Source organism: Anabrus simplex, chromosome 1 (assembly GCF_040414725.1).
Source record: "Anabrus simplex isolate iqAnaSimp1 chromosome 1, ASM4041472v1, whole genome shotgun sequence".
NCBI classification, from domain to species: Eukaryota; Metazoa; Arthropoda; class Insecta; order Orthoptera; family Tettigoniidae; genus Anabrus; species Anabrus simplex.
The window spans coordinates 1,167,976,590-1,167,995,513 of record NC_090265.1 but is presented as its reverse complement, the minus strand read 5'-3'; the positions used below and the strand labels follow the sequence as shown (position 1 = coordinate 1,167,995,513).

At 40.5% G+C, this 18,924-nt stretch overlaps 1 protein-coding gene across 1 annotated transcript in view; it reads left to right on the top strand.

The window, feature by feature from the left end:
- Window positions 1-18,924, top strand: part of LOC136858146 (cytochrome P450 4C1) — a 163,301-nt gene that overhangs the window by 81,724 nt on the left and 62,653 nt on the right. Inside the window, exons 3-4 of the mRNA XM_067137472.2 lie at window positions 2,402-2,508; window positions 5,303-5,393. Coding sequence (XP_066993573.2) covers window positions 2,402-2,508; window positions 5,303-5,393 — 198 coding nt within the window. The remainder of the gene's footprint in view (window positions 1-2,401; window positions 2,509-5,302; window positions 5,394-18,924) is intronic.

The following is an 18,924-nucleotide window of genomic DNA, read 5'->3' as shown; positions in this document are numbered from 1 at the left end:
TCTAATTTTAACAGTAATCTTAATATCCTTACAATGTATCTTTAAAGAATAGAAGAGATCGAGGCCACTATTATTCCATTACTAACACCACCGAAACAAAAACTTAAGTTATAACCCAATATACTATTATTATTATTATTATTATTATTATTATTATTATTATTATTATTATTATTATTATTATTATTATTATTATTATTATTATTATTATTATTATTATTATTATTATTAGGTCCTAGTCGCACTCCATTACGGGGGGCTAACGCCGACAAATATACACCGGAAGGAAGTGAATTAGGCATCTTTAATACTAAATAAAATTTTATTAATAAGTAGGCAACAGGTGACATGAGCACATGTACGCCACTTACCGGTGTATTGAAACTCGTACTCCTTCCTTATTCTTTCTTCGTAAATAGGAGAAACCTTACCCAAACACTACTCAGGTATTCACCATTCTGCCACACAGTAGTTTGCCGAAGCATTCTTGTGAAATGTCCATTAAAACAAAACAAACCTGCACGTAACACAGTAACATGCATGCTTACAGTGGCTCTGTAGTGACGTAAGATGGCGGCGGCCATAAGCTTCCGGCTTCACTTGCACCAATGCTACGAGATAGGCTCTGCCAGTCTATTTACTATATGTCTGTGATCACTCAGCATGTCTCTACGACACAATCAAAGAGGTTTCGCCCAGGTATCAGAGTTTGAGTGAGGGTTCACTATCGGAATGCGCGATGTTGCATGCTTGTATCGACTAATCACCCGTCACCTAGGCCGTTTTGAAAGAAAATAGGACGTGTTAATACCAGTGGATACGTGAGGACACCACACTCGGCAGCTGGGCTCGGGATGCGCTCGACTGATCAACAGGAGAGAGGGTCAATCATATCCTCCGACAAGCACGAACAGATCAACTGTTACGGTGTCCGCCATCCAGGCACGTGTACTACCATCGGTACAAGCACTTGTGTCTGCCCAAGCTATTTCCAGACGCTTGCTTGAAGGAAATTTAGTCTTACGGCACGCGTTACGTAATCTGCCAATGACACCAACCTTCCGTCGTGAACGACAAATCTGGACTAATATGGACTGAAGTCGGGTTGCTTTTAGCGACGAATGCAGGTTCTCTTTGTGGTCTAATAACGGGCTGTGCTCATGTTAGGATGCCTCGTTGTGAGCGTCTCCATCCTGCCATTGCTGTGGCGCTGCTGGTGGGCCATCGCATATGACAGTCGGTCACTCCTAGTACTGATAGCACAGCGATGTGCAGGACATATTGCAGCAGCATGTGTTTCCCATCATGATAGGGCAACAGGGTAATGCTCGGGTTCACAGAGCAAGGGTATCACAGGAGTGTCTCCGCAATTTTGTCACACTTTCGTAGCCTGTTCTATCCCTTGACTTATCGCCAATCGAACAAGTCTGAGACCACCTGAGCCCTAACTTCTAGGAGCTAACAAGACTTAGAACCAGTTGCAGCAAATATTGACAGATATGTCGCACGGTATCATACGAAACCTGTACGTCTACTTCCCCGCTCGTATCACAAGATTTGCTGTTTAACTTTGCGTGCCACTCGATAAAACTATTTAAATCGAATTCTAAAAGTACGGGTGATGTGAAATTTAGTATATCAAAGTACAGGCTGTTTGAATATTCCACTGAACACAAGCATGTCGTTCGCATTATTATTATTATTATTATTATTATTATTATTATTATTATTATTATTAAAATTGATTCACCATGATTTTATCATTCAGAAACCCTCAACATTACTGACATTTTACAAGGAAAAACTTTATAATGTACCCCTTGCTGTCAAATCAGAAAAGTATAGAGATGTTGTGAAGCTTTCTAATAAGTATGTGCCACCATCAGGTGTGTGAATTTATAATCAGTTGGTCTGTGCATAAACCACTAAGGACATCACTCTAGTTTGTCAGAATGGAAATCAAAATAAACTTTGAGAGTTATATAAGTAGAATTTAAGTATACATTTCTGTTGTGGTATATGTTGAAAATATGCTTTTTTATGTATCGCCTATCATATAAAAACAGACCCACGTAAGCAATATGTTTGTATATATTTTGTTTATTCCACTGCATTTGCAGAGAAAGTAAAATAATCTTTGGTGCAAAATCCAGGCAAGTCCAAATATTCAAATCTCTACAAAAATGTATGTATTGGATGAAATGTCATCATAATATGTCATTAATGTGTATTTGTAAGCAAACTTTCGGTTATCAAAAGATCAAACCGCTTTAAAAACATTTACGAGTTGTAGGCAGTTTTTGTCTTTTTCTCAAAATGATGGAAAGTGGACTTAGCTGGTTCTTGCATCAAGCCCTTATTATAAGCATAACAGTAATAATTTAATTTTATAATTTTGTAGAAATCCTGGCAAACATAGGACGTCTGTGGAAGCAGTATGGTACTATGTTCCGGGTATGGATTGGTCCAAAACTCTTCATAGTGCTGTCTGATCCTAAGGAAGTCGAGGTAAGAAATAGCATATATATTTTCCTAAGAGATCATACTTTCTATTTTCATGATCATATCACTGTTCCAATTTTGGCTCCAACCTTTGAACTACGTGAAGGATCATTCCTCTGTAGACGCCGACACTTTCCAGAAATCTAACCGAGCAGCTCGTTCCAACTCCATTGTCAGCAACTCGGAAAATAGTTATCAGTGGTTTCCCCATTTTCGCATCTGGCGAATCAATTAATTAAGGACACGGTCGTTTCCTTCCCAGTCCTAGCCGTGTCCTATTTAATCGTCCTCATAGGACCTGACTGAGTCGGTGCGACGTAACATCAATAGCAATAAGAGAAGGTATCTGAACCGGGGAAATGTGTTAAATTTATTTAACAGAACTCCCCTAACGTTGCGCCGACTGGTAAGAAAATTAACGGTTGTTTAGACAGGACGCTGGAAGGAGACTTGTGTAGCCGGTAAAGATAGATTCCCTCCTCTCATCAGCTTATGCCGGAAGGATGACGCGAGTCATACTCTCAATTAAAAATGTGTCGCCACGGTTAGTACCTGTCCTCGTCGGAAAATTTTATTTCTCCTAACATCTCTATACATGAAAGTGAAATGATATCTCTCTGTCTGTGTTCGGAAACATACTGTAGTGTCTAAACTGTTGGGCACAATTTGATGAAATTTTGCGCAAATATTCTCAGGGGGAGCTGTCACGTGACTAGCTATATTTTGTTTCAAAATATTGATGCAAAGCATATTATTTGAAAGAAAAGTCGTATAAGAGCCTAAATTGAGATGGTGTATGTTTCTCTTTCACTCAATCACGCCTGAACTATGGGACCAATTTAGCTGAAATTTGGTCGGTATTGTTATATTTCGGGCATTCGTTCAAGTACAGACCTATTAGTATTGTTCATTTATGAATCGACCCTTATTTACTGAACTTGCACATGTTTTATCCTCCAGAAACTAACATAATGCGCAAATGATTGGTCCTGTCATACAATGTATCCTAACACGTGTACTTAAAATTCACTTTTCTACAAAAAACTTCATATGCATTTTCTTTGTAACTCTAACGATTGATCAGTGAATTAGATAGATAAATAGATTGACAGATAGATAGATAACGTAGCGAAGTTAGGATTACGGGCCATTTCTTACACCTAACCACGGTTTGATGCTTGTTGTTTTAAGGGGCCTAACATCTAAGGTCATCGGCCCTAATCACTGTTTTACAGTGCGATTAAAATGTTACAATATTAAACAATACAACAATTGATTGTAATAATAATAATAATAATAATAATAATAATAATAATAATAATAGCGTATTTCAGATATGGGGGACCTTTAATATGTAGGTAATGACTGAACTTGCGGATCTACTAACAACAAAATAATGAGCAAAGAGTTAATCACAACACGTGCACATACAATTAAGTTTTCTATAAAAATAGGTCAAGTGTTTTCTTTGTAACCCTAATGGTTCTCCAGGATATTACACTTTTAAGTTTTAAAGCACGCGTTCAGACACCCGCTGGCCGAACGCTGTTCAGTTGGATGTTTGGCCAGTTGTTGGTAAACACACGTATTTCCCAGTGACTGAAGAATGCCAGCTTTCACGTAAACGATGGGTTCAAACAGAAGTCACTGACCAGGGGGGTGACACTTCATAGGGAGCGTCCGAAGCAGTTCTGAGATGGGCCAATCGATCTCCGCCAACTAATGAAAACTAAAATTCTCCTTTAGAGGGTTAATTTAGAAGGTAGAGGTTGGCATTACACATTCAGTCGCGTGGTACAGCAAATTCAAAACACAACACCGTTATCGTTGCGCGCGAAGGGACCTTGGTCGTACGGTATGTAATAGTGCTTGTTAGACGAAAATTTGTTGAGATTCTTTCGCATTGAACGAGATTTTTGATCCAGTTTTTCGAGAGTATGGTGTGAAATTATAATTATGCGCGTTCTTAGTGTGAAGAGATAGTATTATGATCATGAACGTATTTCACTTTGAACTACCTAGCTGTTGCGAGTAAACGTATGTGTGATTGTGCTTCTTACCTGCTGTTTGGAATAAATAAATTCAAAATATAAACTGTGTGCATTATGCTGTGTTTTACTTTCATCCTTTTCTTCTAGTGTTTTCCATTCCCATACATAAAAGTCGTGGAAAGGGTTCAACGAACGAACGAAAGAATGAGGTTATGTTAGATCGTGATTTAGGCAAGTATGGGCGTTTTGGGGTTTTATATGAATTGCATTAACATTTTCAGTAAGCAGTGTTGCATTTATCACTTAATAGATGTAAATTTACATTAAAATGCGAACGGTGAAACAACGATACAAGCTAGCGTTATAACAGTATTGCCAACATACAAATACGGTAATTGCAATTTACTTTTCAATTAAAAGACACGAGAGAAGCTTTAGATACAACTTTCCTACCGAAATACAATCATTATCTCTATCACAATTAAAATTTTAACAAAGTAACAACTATCATCATCGTGTTTACTATCGTGGGATTTATTTCCTTATGTTGGCAGAGAGAAAGTGGCCACTGTAGCTTCCATGACCTGTTTTCTCAGCCAATTTTATTATACAGGAGTGACGGATCTATTTCTCTTAAATGATCCTTGTCACTGACATCGACAACTGTCGGCCCGGCGGGTACTGCCTGCTGGTGAACTAATGGAACTCATTAATTTTTCTTATCACTTCTGTTGAATCTAACTCAAGAGAGCAAATTTTCCATAATCTTATTGGTTCCTGGCCTGAAAATGCTCACGTTTCTTTTGTAGGTGATCCTGAGTAGCACAACACAGATTACCAAGAACGTATCTTACCGCTTCCTTTACCCTTGGCTTGGCACAGGACTGCTTACATCCACAGGTACAGTAGAAATATATTATGTTTTCACAAGATGAGGTATTTACAGACATTACTACAAACTTGAAAGCTAAATTGATGTATACCGTGAGCCAACCATTATATCATCGATCTGATAATATCGGTTTTGGCCTCGGGAGCTTTAAAGTATTGTTACGAATAAAACACCCTCTGTTTTATCGATCTAACTTATTTCAGGATGACCCAATTAGCGCGCACACACACACAAAATTATATTAAACCATGAATGACTACATTCCACTAATTGCTGTCTATTAAAGTCTCTGTGTCCGTCCTAACAGTATGTAGTATCAATCACTACTGATCTGCATTAAGGACAGTCGCCCAGATGGCAGATTCCCTATCTGTTGTTTACCTAGCCTTTTCTTAAATGATTGCAAAGAAATTGGAAATTATTTGAACGTCTCCCTTGGTAAGTTATTCCAATCTCTAACTTCCCTTTCTATAAACGAATATTTGCTCCAATTTGTTCCCTTGAATTCCAACTTTATCTTCATATTGTGATCTTTCCACTTTTAAAGACACCACTCAAACTTATTCGTCTACCGATGACATTCCACGCCATCTCTCCACTGACAGCTCAGAACATACCACTCAGTCGAGCAGCTCGTCTCCATTCTCCCAAGTCTTCCCGGCCCAAATTTTTCAACATTTTTGTAATGCTACCTTTTTGTCGGAAATCACCCAGAACAAATCGAGCTGCTTTTCTTTGGATTTTTTTTTTCCAGTTCTTGAATCAAGTAATCCTGGTGAGGCTCTCATACACTGGAACCATACTCTAGTTGGGGTCTTACCAGAGACTTATATACCCTCTCCTTTACACCCTTACTACAACCCCTAAATACCGGCATAACAATGTGCAGAGACCTGTACTCTTTATTTACAATATCATTAATATGATTATGGAGTGAGTAAACAAGGGAAAGAGGTTGACATGCACTCAAGTTGTAAGACACCAGATTGTAGGCTTTCAGTCTGCTATTAAGATCAAGTTGTTGGCATAGGCCAATCTGTTTAGGCCCTACTACATTTTCACACAACTGAATCCCTCCCTGCCGCTTTATACCTTTCAGTAGATGATCCATGAAAACTATAATCAATAAAGGTGAAAGTAAGTCTCTGTAAGTATCTTGAACGAGGAACTCATTCTATCTTTTCTACCTCCGATAAAAGAATTTGAAATAGGATGTGCACATACCAAGTGAGTACATTAAGTAGGCCTACAATAAGTCAAAAATCTTACTTTCGAGGAAGAGAGGTTCGAAAGATTTTACAGCCTTTATATTTCTACCAAATACCGCACATACAGGCGGCTATATGAAGAAAGAAACCAGACTTCTCAACAAGAGGTCAATGAGATTATCCAATGTAATAGGACTAGCAAATGTACCCGTGCTTCGCTACTGTATTTTACATTTATACGGAGCGTGATTAGCTGCCACCCCCGGAGGCCCGGGTTCGATTCCCGGCTCTGCCACGAAATTTGAAAAGTGGTACAGGGCTGGAACGGGGTCTACTCAGCCTCGGGAGGTCAACTGAGTAGAGGTGGGTTCGATTCCCACCTCAGCCATCCTGGAAGTGGTTTTCCGTGGTTTCCCACTTCTCCTCCAGGCGAATGCCGGGATGGTACCTAACTTAAGGCCACGGCCGCTTCCTTCCCTCTTCCTTGCCTATCCCTTCCAATCTTCCTATCCCTCCACAAGGCCCCTGTTCAGCATAGCAGGTGAGGCCGCCTGGGCGAGGTACTGGTCATACTCCCCAGTTGTATCCCCCGACCAAGAGTCTGAAGCTTCAGGACACTGCCCTTGAGGCGGTAGAGGTGGGATCCCTCGCTAAGTCCGAGGGAAAAACCGAACCTGGAGGGTGAACAGATGATGATGATGATGATGTTTCTTAGTGTTATCCAAGAATGGTCCCCATACGCTGTTTCCAATGTAAAGTGAGAATTGCGGAGTTGTGATGTCATTCACAATAGAGTTGGGAAGTTTTCATTACAATAGAAGGCCTCCTTGTCTACTGTGCGCTGACAATCGATGCAGCGATTGCAGCTGGTCCTCTAGAAACTATTTGCACTTACATACTACGATCCTAGAAATGGACGAACAATCGTTTTCATTGGTCAGCTTTGAAAGACGCCCTTTCCACGTCGTAGGCGTGAATTTATTCGCTGTTGACGATACCATACCACCTCGACTACATTTACGAAATAAAAAACATACGCCTCAACCGAGGATCAACCCCTCGACCTTCTGCATGCTAACCCAAAACTCTATCCACTGCACCAACTGTACAGCACGACTAATGTGTGCTGACAGAGGTAATTAGCCTATATGTGGTTACAGTGTTGCCAGTTTGCCACTCTTCAACGTCCTTTTTCTGCCGGATATACTCGCAGGACGAACTTTTGTGAGAGACACATTGTTATTGCTGGCATGTGAGGAGTCGCGCTGCGGCGCCCGAGTGCGCGAATTTCGGTTCATCCTGTATATGCAGATGGTCATTATTACACCTGAAACGGATAACTGTACGGAAAGTTCCCCAAAATAGTCGATGTACAGACATACGGTCGTTACGATTTTAAAATACTACAACCCTTATTTCACTTCTTTTCAAGCCTCGTTAAGTGGATTTTCCGAAAGAAAAAAAAATACATGTTTCTTTATTTTTAATGATTCCAAATGTCCGCCTTTGTGGTGTAGTGTGATTAGCTACCACCCTCGGAGGTCCGGGTGGTACGAGGGCTGGAACGGGGTCCACTCAGCCTCGGGAGGTCAACTGAGTAGAGGTGGGTTCGGTTCCCATCTCAGTCATCCTGGAAGTGGTTTTCCGTGGTTTCCCACTTCACCTCCAGACAAATGCCGGGATGGTACTTAACTGAAGGCCACGGCCGCTTCCTTTCCTCTTCCTTGTCTATCCCTTCCAATCTTTCCACCGAGCTCGATAGCTGCAGTCGGTTAAGTGCGGCCAGTATCCAGTATTCGGGAGATAGTAGGTTCGAATCCCACTGTCGGCAGCCCTGAAAACGGTTTTCCGTGGTTTCCGATTTTCACACCAGGCAAATGCTGGGGCTGTACCTTAATTAAGGCCACGGCCGCTTCCTTCCCACTCCTAGCCCTTTCCTGTCCCATCGTCGCCGTAAGACCTATCTGTGTCGGTGCGACGTAAAACAACTAGCAAAGAAAAAAAAATCTTCCCATCCCCCAGCAAGGCCCCTGTTCAGCATAGCATGTGAGGCCACCTGGGCGAGGTACTGGTCATCCTCCCTCAACCCAATGTCTCACGCTCCAGTACACTGCCCTTGAGGCGGTAGAGGTGGGATCCCTCGCTGAGTCCGAGGGAAAAACCAACCCTGGAAGATAAGCAGATTAAGAAAGAAAGAAAATTTCAAATACCAATTTTCACGACTGTAACTTCTTCATTTGTTGAGATATCTGTATCTTAATAAAAATAATTCATCCCCATTTTCAGTCATTTTTACCCCACTTAAGTGTTTTTCCGGAAACAAAAAATACGTGTTTCTTTTTGTTTAAAAGAGATTAATAATGCCAATTTTCACGTGTGTAACATGTTATGTTTTTGAGATATGCTGTAGATATACTCATTTTAAAAATTCACCCTATTTTCACTCCTGTTCACCCCCCGTTAAGTGGATTTTCCGAAAACAAAAAATGCATGTTTCTTTATTTTTAAAGGAGATTCCAAATACCAATTTTCATGTCTGTAACGTCTTTCGTTTTTGTGATATAGGTATCCTAATGAAAGGTATTCAACCCTCTTTTTCACCATTTTCCACCCCCTTTACGAAAATTTCCCGAAAACAAAAATGCGTGTTTATTTATTTTTAAAGAAATACCAATTTTTACGTCTGTAAACTGTTAAGTTTTGAGATATATGTGCTCATTTAAACAGTTCACGCCCTTTTCACCTCCTCAGCGACGGAATATTGAAAAATCCTCCCTTAGTGAGCACCTACACTGTAATATAAATGCATCCCCAATATTTCAAATCTTTATGTCGAGTAGTTTTGATTGGGTCACTCGAAGTTAGCCTTTTATACGGTATAATTATAGAAATAACAATGCTAAACAGAATACCCAAGGGGGTGACACTTCATAGGGAGCGTCCGAAGCAGTTCCGAGATGGGCTCCTCAATCTCCGCCAACTAGTGAAAACTAAAATTCTCTTATAGAGGGTTAATTTAGTAGGCAGTGGTTGGCATTACACATTCAGTTGCGCGGTACAGCAAATTCAAAACACAACACTGTTATCGTTGCGCGTGAAGGGAACTTGGTCATACGGTAAGTAATAGTGCTTGTTAGACGAAAATTTGTTGAGATTCTTTCGCATTGAACGAGATTTTTGATCCAGTTTTTTGAGAGTATGGAGTGAAATTACAATTATACGCGTTCTTAGTGTGAAGAAATAGTATTATGAACATGAACGTATTTCACATTGAACTACCTAGCTGTTGCGAGTAAACGTGTGTGTGATTGTGCTTCTTACCTGCTGTTTGGAATAAAATTCAAAATATAAACTGTGTGCATTATGCTGTGTTTTACTTCTTCCTTTCTTTCTCCTGTTTTCCATTCCCATACATAAAAGTCGTGGGAAGGGTTTAACGAACGAGCGAAAGAATGAGGTTACGTTACATCGTGATTTAGGCAAATATGGGCGTTTTGGGGTTTTATATGAATTGCATTAACATTTTCAGTAATCAATGTTGCATTTATTATTTAATAGATGTAAATGTACATTAAAATGCGAACGGTGAAACAACGATACAAGCTAGCATTATAGCAGTATTGCCAACATACAAATACGATAATTGCAATTTGCTTTTCAAGTAAAAGACACGAGAGAAGCTTTAGATACAACTTTCCTACCGAAATGCAATCATTATCTCTATCACAATTAAAATTTTAACAAAGTAACAACTGTTATTATTAAGTTTATTACGAGGTATTATTGTGGTATTTATTTCCTTATGTTGGCGGAGATACAGGGGCCACTATAGCTTCCATGACCTGTTTTCTCAGTGAATTATAATATTATACAGGAGTGTCGGATCTGTTCTGTTCGTGAAGTTGATTTGGGCTCGTTATTTCACCCAGACACAATACTGTATTATATTTGTACTAGTTCTACACACGCACACAATTTCAATAAAGTAGTACACCAATGCAGTTGACAATGTTTTCTGAGTACGAAGTACTTGAAGATTGAGTGACGGATCTATTTCTCTTGTATGATCCTTGAGAATACCTACGGAACAAGTGGCACCATCTTACGGCGAATCACATGAAATACTTGGCATTACAGCACCTCCGACTCGATCCTCGAGATTGAGACGGCAGTGTATGGTGCTTTTTGTTTAAAGGGGCCTAACATCGAAGGTCATCGGCCCACGGCAGTGTATTACACAGACACATGATAAGCCACAGACTAGTCAAGAGAACAACGGATTTAACTCAAAGATGACATCTAACGAGCGTCGAGTCGATGCAACGGATATAAACAAGCGCGGACAGGGTCAAGTGCTATCTAGTGGACTTTCACGGAACGTTTTAGGGAATAACGGAGATAACATGGAGATTACAACTATTGAATAAAGTGTAGAGACCATGAACTCTGATCAACGTGGTCAGGACCAGTTATTGTGTAGTGGGCAACCGGACAACTTCCAGCTGGGCAACAGAGATAGCCGCACAGATCATGAAATGGAGGAAAAAATTAAAAAGAAATTAATACAGAGTATGCAAGTCATATTGGAGGATTTGTCAGCCATACTCAAGATGATAGTACATAAGTAAATTAACAAGTGAGTTGCAACGCATGATGGTGAACTTATCTGCCAATATAGTATGGTTGATTTAAGAGGAGATATTTTAAATACCGAAGCGGAGCAATCAGCCTCCACAAATATGACGTCTATAGCCACTTTGATGAATCAAAATCCTACATACAGTTATATGATTTTAGATTCTCGACCTGCACAATATAATCCCATGTATTTCAACTCGCAGCCATCAATCCTGACAACAGTAGATGCACACATGCTTAACTATGGCAATAACAATAAAACAAATATATCAGAATTATAGGCAGGAGAACCAAGAACGTCTAGGCCTATATATATAAAATAAGAGGTTTGTCTGTACATTGCTCAGAATTTGGAAAGAATGGTATTTCTGTATAGGTCAGGACCACAGTAACAAAGAAATGCACTTTGTACTTTTCTGTAATTTATGTCTGTCTGTATGTATGTACACGCATCACGAGAAAATGGCTGAAGTGAATTTAATGAAAATCGGTATGTAAAGTCGAGAGATGAGCCGCTACAATCAAGGCTGTAAATCATTTTATTCACGCTGAGTGAAGTGGTAGTTTAGGAGAAGGCCTAAAATTTAATTCTCAAATATTTATATTATTAATGGTCCTGTCGATATATACTACATAACTAAAGTTATATAGAATTAAATTTCCGATCATTTATGTCTTATACAGGGGCTGCCTGGCTGAGGCGGTAAAGGCGTACTCGGCTCGCCCGGAAGGACGTGGGTTCGAATCCCCGTCAGGAAGTCGTAAAATTTAAGAAATGAGATTTCCACTTCCGGAGGTGCATATGGCCCTGAGGTTCACTCAGCCTACACCAAAAATGAGTACCAGGGTAATTCCTGGGGGCAAAGGCGGCCGGGCGTAGAGCTAACCACTCTACCCCATCAAGTGCCGAGGTTACGGATAGTGGAAGCCTTTACCTTCCACCCCTCCAAGGGCCTTCATGGCCTGTAGGGAGATGACTTTGCTTTTTTTATGTCCTATACGGATTTGTATTTTTGTTGCTAACTCCATATCAACGCCGAGCAACGAAAAAAGGATAAACAGAGTTTAATGAAAATCGGCATATAGAGTCGTGGAAATAATAAACTACAGTCTAAGCTATAAAAAAATTTTATTCACCCTGGAGAAATTGTAGTTTAGGGGAAGGCACCTAAAATTTAATTTTTAAATACCTATGTTATTGGTCCTATCGAAAAGTACTACATAACAAAAGTCAAAGAATACAATTTCCGATCATTTATGTTTTATTCAGTTTTACCGTACTGGCTATGATAAGAGTGGTATTTCAGAGTCGGAAGAAAACTAAATGTGAAGGTCTACAATATCGAAAGCGCATAACATTGATCAACAATAACATTACATTGACCATTGTTTGTTGTGAGGTTCTTTGTCTCTTATTCTGCCACTCAACTCCGATACCATGCCATTCCTCTGGTTCAAATGGACTGTATCGCGATTGACCTGTCTAAAGCATTTGATAGGGTGGATCATGGGAGACTACTGGCAAAAATGAGTGCAATTGGACTAGACAAAAGAGTGACTGAATGGGTTGCTATATTTCTAGAAAATAGATCTCAGAGAATTAGAGTAGGTGAAGCTTTATCTGACCCTGTAATAATTAAGAGGGGAATTCCTCAAGGCAGTATTATTGGACCTTTATGTTTTCTTATATTTATAAATGATATGAGTAAAGGAGTGGAATCGGAGGTAAGGCTTTTTGCGGATGATGTTATTCTCTATAGAGTGATAAATAAGTTACAAGATTGTGAGCAACTGCAACGTGACCTCGAAAATGTGAGATGGACAGCAGGCAATGGTATGTTGATAAACGGGGTTAAGTCAGGTTGTGAGTTTCACAAATAGGAAAAGTCCTCTCAGTTTTAATTACTGCGTTGATGGGGTGAAAGTTCCTTTTGGGGATCATTGTAAGTATCTAGGTGTTAATATAAGGAAAGATCTTCATTGGGGTAATCACATAAATGAGATTGTAAATAAAGGGTACAGATCTCTGCACATGGTTATGAGGGTGTTTAGGGGTTGTAGTAAGGATGTAAAGGAGAGTGCATATAAGTCTCTGGTAAGACTCCAACTAGAGTATGGTTCCAGTGTATGGGACCATCACCAGGATTACCTGATTCAAGAACTGGAAAAAATCTAAAGAAAAGCAGCTCGATTTGTTCTGGGTGATTTCCGACAAAAGAGTAGCGTTACAAAAATGTTGCAATGTTTGGGTTGGGAAGAATTGAGAGAAAGAAGAAGAGCTGTTCGACTAAGTGGTATGTTCCGAGCTGTCAGCGGAGAGATGGCGTGGAATGACATTAGTAGACGAATAAGTTTGAATGGCGTTTATAAAAGTAGGAAAGATCACAGTATGAAGATAAAGTTGGAATTCAAGAGGACAAACTGGGGCAAATATTCATTTATAGGAAGGGGAGTTAGGGATTGGAATAACTTACCAAGGGAGATGTTCAATAAATTTCCAATTTCTTTGAAATCATTTAGGAAAAGGCTAGGAAAGCAACAGATAGGGAATCTGCCACCTGGGCGGCTGCCCTAAATGCAGATCAGTATTGATTGATTTATTTTGTCATACATTTTCTGATACTGCTGGTACGTAACACACTGGTTCATCACAGCGTTCCAGATATTCGATCCCTATTCTGGCACGCTATTTTGAATGAGCAGTGCGCACACTTAGGCCTAAGGCAGAGGTTCACTTAGTAGTAGTAGTACTGTAGTAGTATGACCTGGTCTAGGCCTATTCCAAATTATAGCCCCACAATTCACTATATAGTTCAACATTCGACCCTGAAAAGAGCCCTTTCTTAAGAAAAGCTTCTTCCCCTTCACTTTTATTAAATTCCACATTCATTTCATTCCAAATTAGCAGTGAAGAGGGGGTTTCTCCTCTGCCTCCAAGTCAGATAGATTTTTCCGCCGCCAGTGTAGTGAATTGAGATTTTCCGACTCATCAGGTATTCCTAGGAAACATATTAGTAAAAGGGCATAGTTTTTGCCCTCGGACTCTCCACTATTCGACGCCCCTCCCCCCAAGAAAGACGAAGAGTGTTCACGGATCACGGTTGTCTGCGGCTTGGTCATTCCAGCTTTGGAACTTTGGATTGTTAGACCGGCAGCGTAGTACTGCTCTTTAAAAGTGAGAAAATGTGTATTTTTTCATTTGATCGAGTATTTCATATAAAAGCATTGCTTTTAATCTCTCCATTCCTACAGACGTCATCGTAATGACATATGTTCATTTCAGTTGGGAAAACCAATAATACAGTTGTTCTGAGGATGTAAAAAGGCAGGTGGAGAGTGTGTCTGCCATTATAATGAAAACTCCCCAACCTGATTGTGACTGATGGTAGGCAAGCAGGCCTGCTATTAGAATGAAAATTCTCTACCCGGCCTTCATATGAGAACAGACGTTTGGTGACTTCTCCGTCGCGTTTCTAAAGTAACGTTAAGAGCTATGCAATTTAATACAATCTTACTCAAAACGTGTACACTACCCACCATAGAATTCTGTATACAATGTAGAATTCCACACCCTAGAATTCTGTATACAATGTAGAATTCCGTAGCGAAGCACGGGTACATGTTAGTGGTTATATATAGGACGGCTCCACCATAATGCCACTGCAAAAATCGTACAGCACCACTTAATGTTAATCTCAATGTGACAAATTTCATCGAGTGTGAAGAACTTCCTACCAGCAAAACACTTACACTTATATCTCTACAGGATCTGACAAAAGTCTTACGCCCGTGGACCGTGGCCGAATGGTATCGTTGTGAGAAGATACCGGCTTTTTCGTTCCCTTAAAACAGTCTAATCAGCAGAGCATCTTATTATGGAACATTGAGGGCCCTAAAGAGCGCCATGACATTGGCAAATATTCACCTCTTTTTTTTTTTTTTTTAATAGTTGCTTTACGTCGCACCGACACAGATAGGTCTTACGGCGACGATGGGACAGAGAAGGGCTAGGAGTGGGAAGAAAGCGGCGGTGGCCTTAATTAAGGTACAGCCCCAGCATTTGCCTGGTGTGAAAATGGGAAACCTGCCGGGCTGAGTGGCTCAGACGGTTAAGGCGCTGGCCTTCTAACTCCAACTTGGCAGGTTCGATCCTGGCTCAGTCCGGTGGTATTTGAAGGTGCTGAAATACGACAGCCCCGTGTCGGTAGATTTACTGGCACGTAAAAGAACTCCTGCGGGACTAAATTCCGGCACCTCGGCGTCTCCGAAGACCGTAAAAGTAGTTATTGGGACGTAAAGCAAATAGCATTATTATTATTAAAATGGGAAACCACGGAAAACCATCTTCAGGGCTGCCGACAGTGGGGTTCGAACCTACTATCTCCCGAATACTGGATACTGGCCACACTTACGCGCCTGCAGCTATCGAGCTCGGTAACTCTTGTATTTAAATGAGACTACTAGAGACTCTGTCGACCAAACCGATAGACATCAATGGATTCTACTCGCAGTATATGCTAGCAATATAAGGGTCAAGAGGGAAACCGATGCGCAGCATTTCATGCTACTAAAAATCTAGCCTAGGTAAAATTCGAAGTTTACACCAAGACCAGGATACAATGATATTAAACTTCGCATGGATCACCGTGATAGCCATATGCTCAGGACCAATAACACCTATTGAAGAGCTGATAGCAACCATCATGTTTTCCGTAGGTCACGTAGCTCCTGACAGAGACATAATACGAGTTGGAGACTTGAACTGCTGACTGGACCTCGATAACCATAGAGCGAAAGATCTACCAGATCTAATGAAGGAGAAAGGTTTCATCTTCGTCAAGAAGATTGAGAATAGAACGTACTTTACGCATTCAGGACGAAGCACTATAGATTTAGTTTTCTATAAAGGCCACACCATTAAGCTATTAAATTACAGCGTGTGTATTACCACAGAAGAGGCTAAGATAAAAAAAACATTGCCCAATTTCGGCACAATTTACCGTCTCAAGAATGGAGAAGAGAGAAAAGCCTGAAGATACTAACCCCTCACGTCAGAGCGGCTGAAAACTGAGGAACTGATAAACACAAAACGACATAGACTCAGCCGCCCTTTTCCTGCAAAAGATAATCAAGTCAGTAATTATATATAAGCGGAAAAGAAGATCACGGATATAGTCCAACAAAGGGTGCTATATGATGAGAAATAGCGTCATGTATCTCATGCACGTAGCAACATTTAACATGAGCTAGAAAGCAATAAAGCAATACAGCATCGTCAAGAAGGACTACAAAAAGCTGCTGTTAGTAAAATGCTATTTGCTTTATGTCGCACTGACACAGAGAGGTCTTATGGCGACGATGGGATAGGAAAGGCCTAGGAGTTGGAAGGAAGCGGCCGTGGCCTTAATTATGGTACAGCCCCGGCATTTGCTGGTGTGAAAATGGGAAACCACGGAAAACCATCTTCAAGGCTGTCGACAGTGGGACTCGAACCCACTATCTCCCGATTACTGGATACTGGCCGCACTTAAGCGACTGCAGCTATCGAGCTCGGTAGTAAAATGCAAGGATCACCTGGAATAAGAGGCGATAAGAATAGTAGAAGAAGCTGTCAATGACCCATATGTAGCATGTAACCCTAGAAAAATACAAAGTAGTGGAAAAATTGACATGGCTATTTGGGAAGAGCACTTCAGGAACATTCTAAATGTAGACACAGATTGCTGCAATCTTGAGGTAGCAGTATCAGGTATATATAAAAAGAGAAACAGACACGTTCACAACGGAGGAGGTATATGAAAGTATCACGTCATTAAAAAGCAATAAGACCATAGGGCCTGACGGGATTTGCAATGAACACGTGGAAGGACTCAAGAGAGACGTTACTTTCAGCGATGTCAGCCCTAATGAACCTCTGTCTCCAAGTGTGTAACATCCCCACAGCATGGAGAATTTCAACTATCGAAGTAAATGGTCAAAGAGAGAAGTGACCAATCAGATCCAAACTCCTACAGAGAGGCAGCTTTAGAAACGAACATGTTGAAGTTGTTGACAAAACTTGTCACGAAAAGGATTACAGAAGCAGTCGACCATAAACTGCCAGATAAACAGTTTGGATTCCGCATAGGTCGGAGTACCCTCCACGTCATTAATAACCTGATCAATGATATTGACGAAACCTTACGACATCCAAGATGCAAATTTCATGTAATGTTTGTTGATTATGCAAAAGCCTTTGACACGTTAAGCAGACCGTTAATAATTGTGAAACTGGAAGCTATAATCGGTGAAGACAACAAAATCACGAAACTGACAAGCAACATTCTGACGACCAACTACCTAAAAATCGATGACCGTATTACAACCTCGAATCTGATAACGCAAACCAATGGAGTACTGCAAGGCGACCCACTCGGCCCGATGGTCTTTAATACAGCGACATACGACGTGGTGACGTCAACTAAACTTGGAACAGTAAATGTTAACATATACTTGTACACAGATGATATGGTCATTGGTTCGAGTTCCCTAGTTCTAGACAGATGGGCACATTATAACAAGATGAAAATCAACACTGAGAAAACTGTAAAAATGACGTTTCGGAAAGGTGGAAGAGAAGCAGCTAGTGACAAGATTTACCTAGGATCAACTCTCCTCAAGTCAGTAAATACATTCACATATCTAGTATTGACATTCCAAACAACACCTAGAGTCTACAGAGCCCACATAAAGTCTCGATCAACGGCGTTAACCAAAGCCATATATGATATTAAAACCATCACGAAGCTTCCATTGGGAACCGCTATGAGATTATTTGACGCGAAAATAGCTCCCATACGGTCTGGAAATCATCTGGGAGAAGCTGACTATGGCGGACTTGAGGACACTCGAAGCAGTCAAATCGCGTTTTCTGAAAGCTACCCTGAGGATATCGAAATACGCAAAATATCGACTAGCACGGAGACCTTCCTCATCGAGGACCTACAGAAAAAGAGATCACTAGCATTCACAGAAGCCTGGGAGAAACTAATACAGGAAGGAGTGAATACAAGATACGAAATCTGGATCGACTTTTATACAACGGAGGCCATGATGAATATGACATGGACAAACAATAACCAAGACCTGCAACGATTTGTTAACTCGATGGCGGTACATAGATACCACCATAAACTGTGTAATACCGATTACTTCTATGACCCAGACGAATCCTGCGTACGCAAATTATGCTGTGTAAAATGCAGCCGACGCCGTGTACTCACTTGTACAAATCGGAGATCTTCTATTTGATCTTTTGTAAACGTGAGTGATGTCAGTATACATGATAATTCTAGTTTATTCTCAACTCTATGGAAAATTTGTGCGACGTGTCTTCAAATAAAAATTCAACTTACACTCTTTCAGCCTGTAGAAAATAAGAAATATACATATTCATCATTACATACCTGTAAAAAGTTAAATTTCGTGTTTCCATAAGACTGAAAACGTCTAAGTTACTTTGACTGAGTCGCCAACTGTAAACCTTTCCCAGCTCAAGCAGTCTGCCGCCATCACATAACAGACTAATATGCCGTGCTGAGTGGCTCAAACGGTTGAGGCGGTGGCCTTCTGACCCCTACTTGGTAGGTTCGATCCTGGCTCAGTCTGGTGATATTTGAAGGTGCTGAACTACGTCGGCCTCGTATCGGTAGAT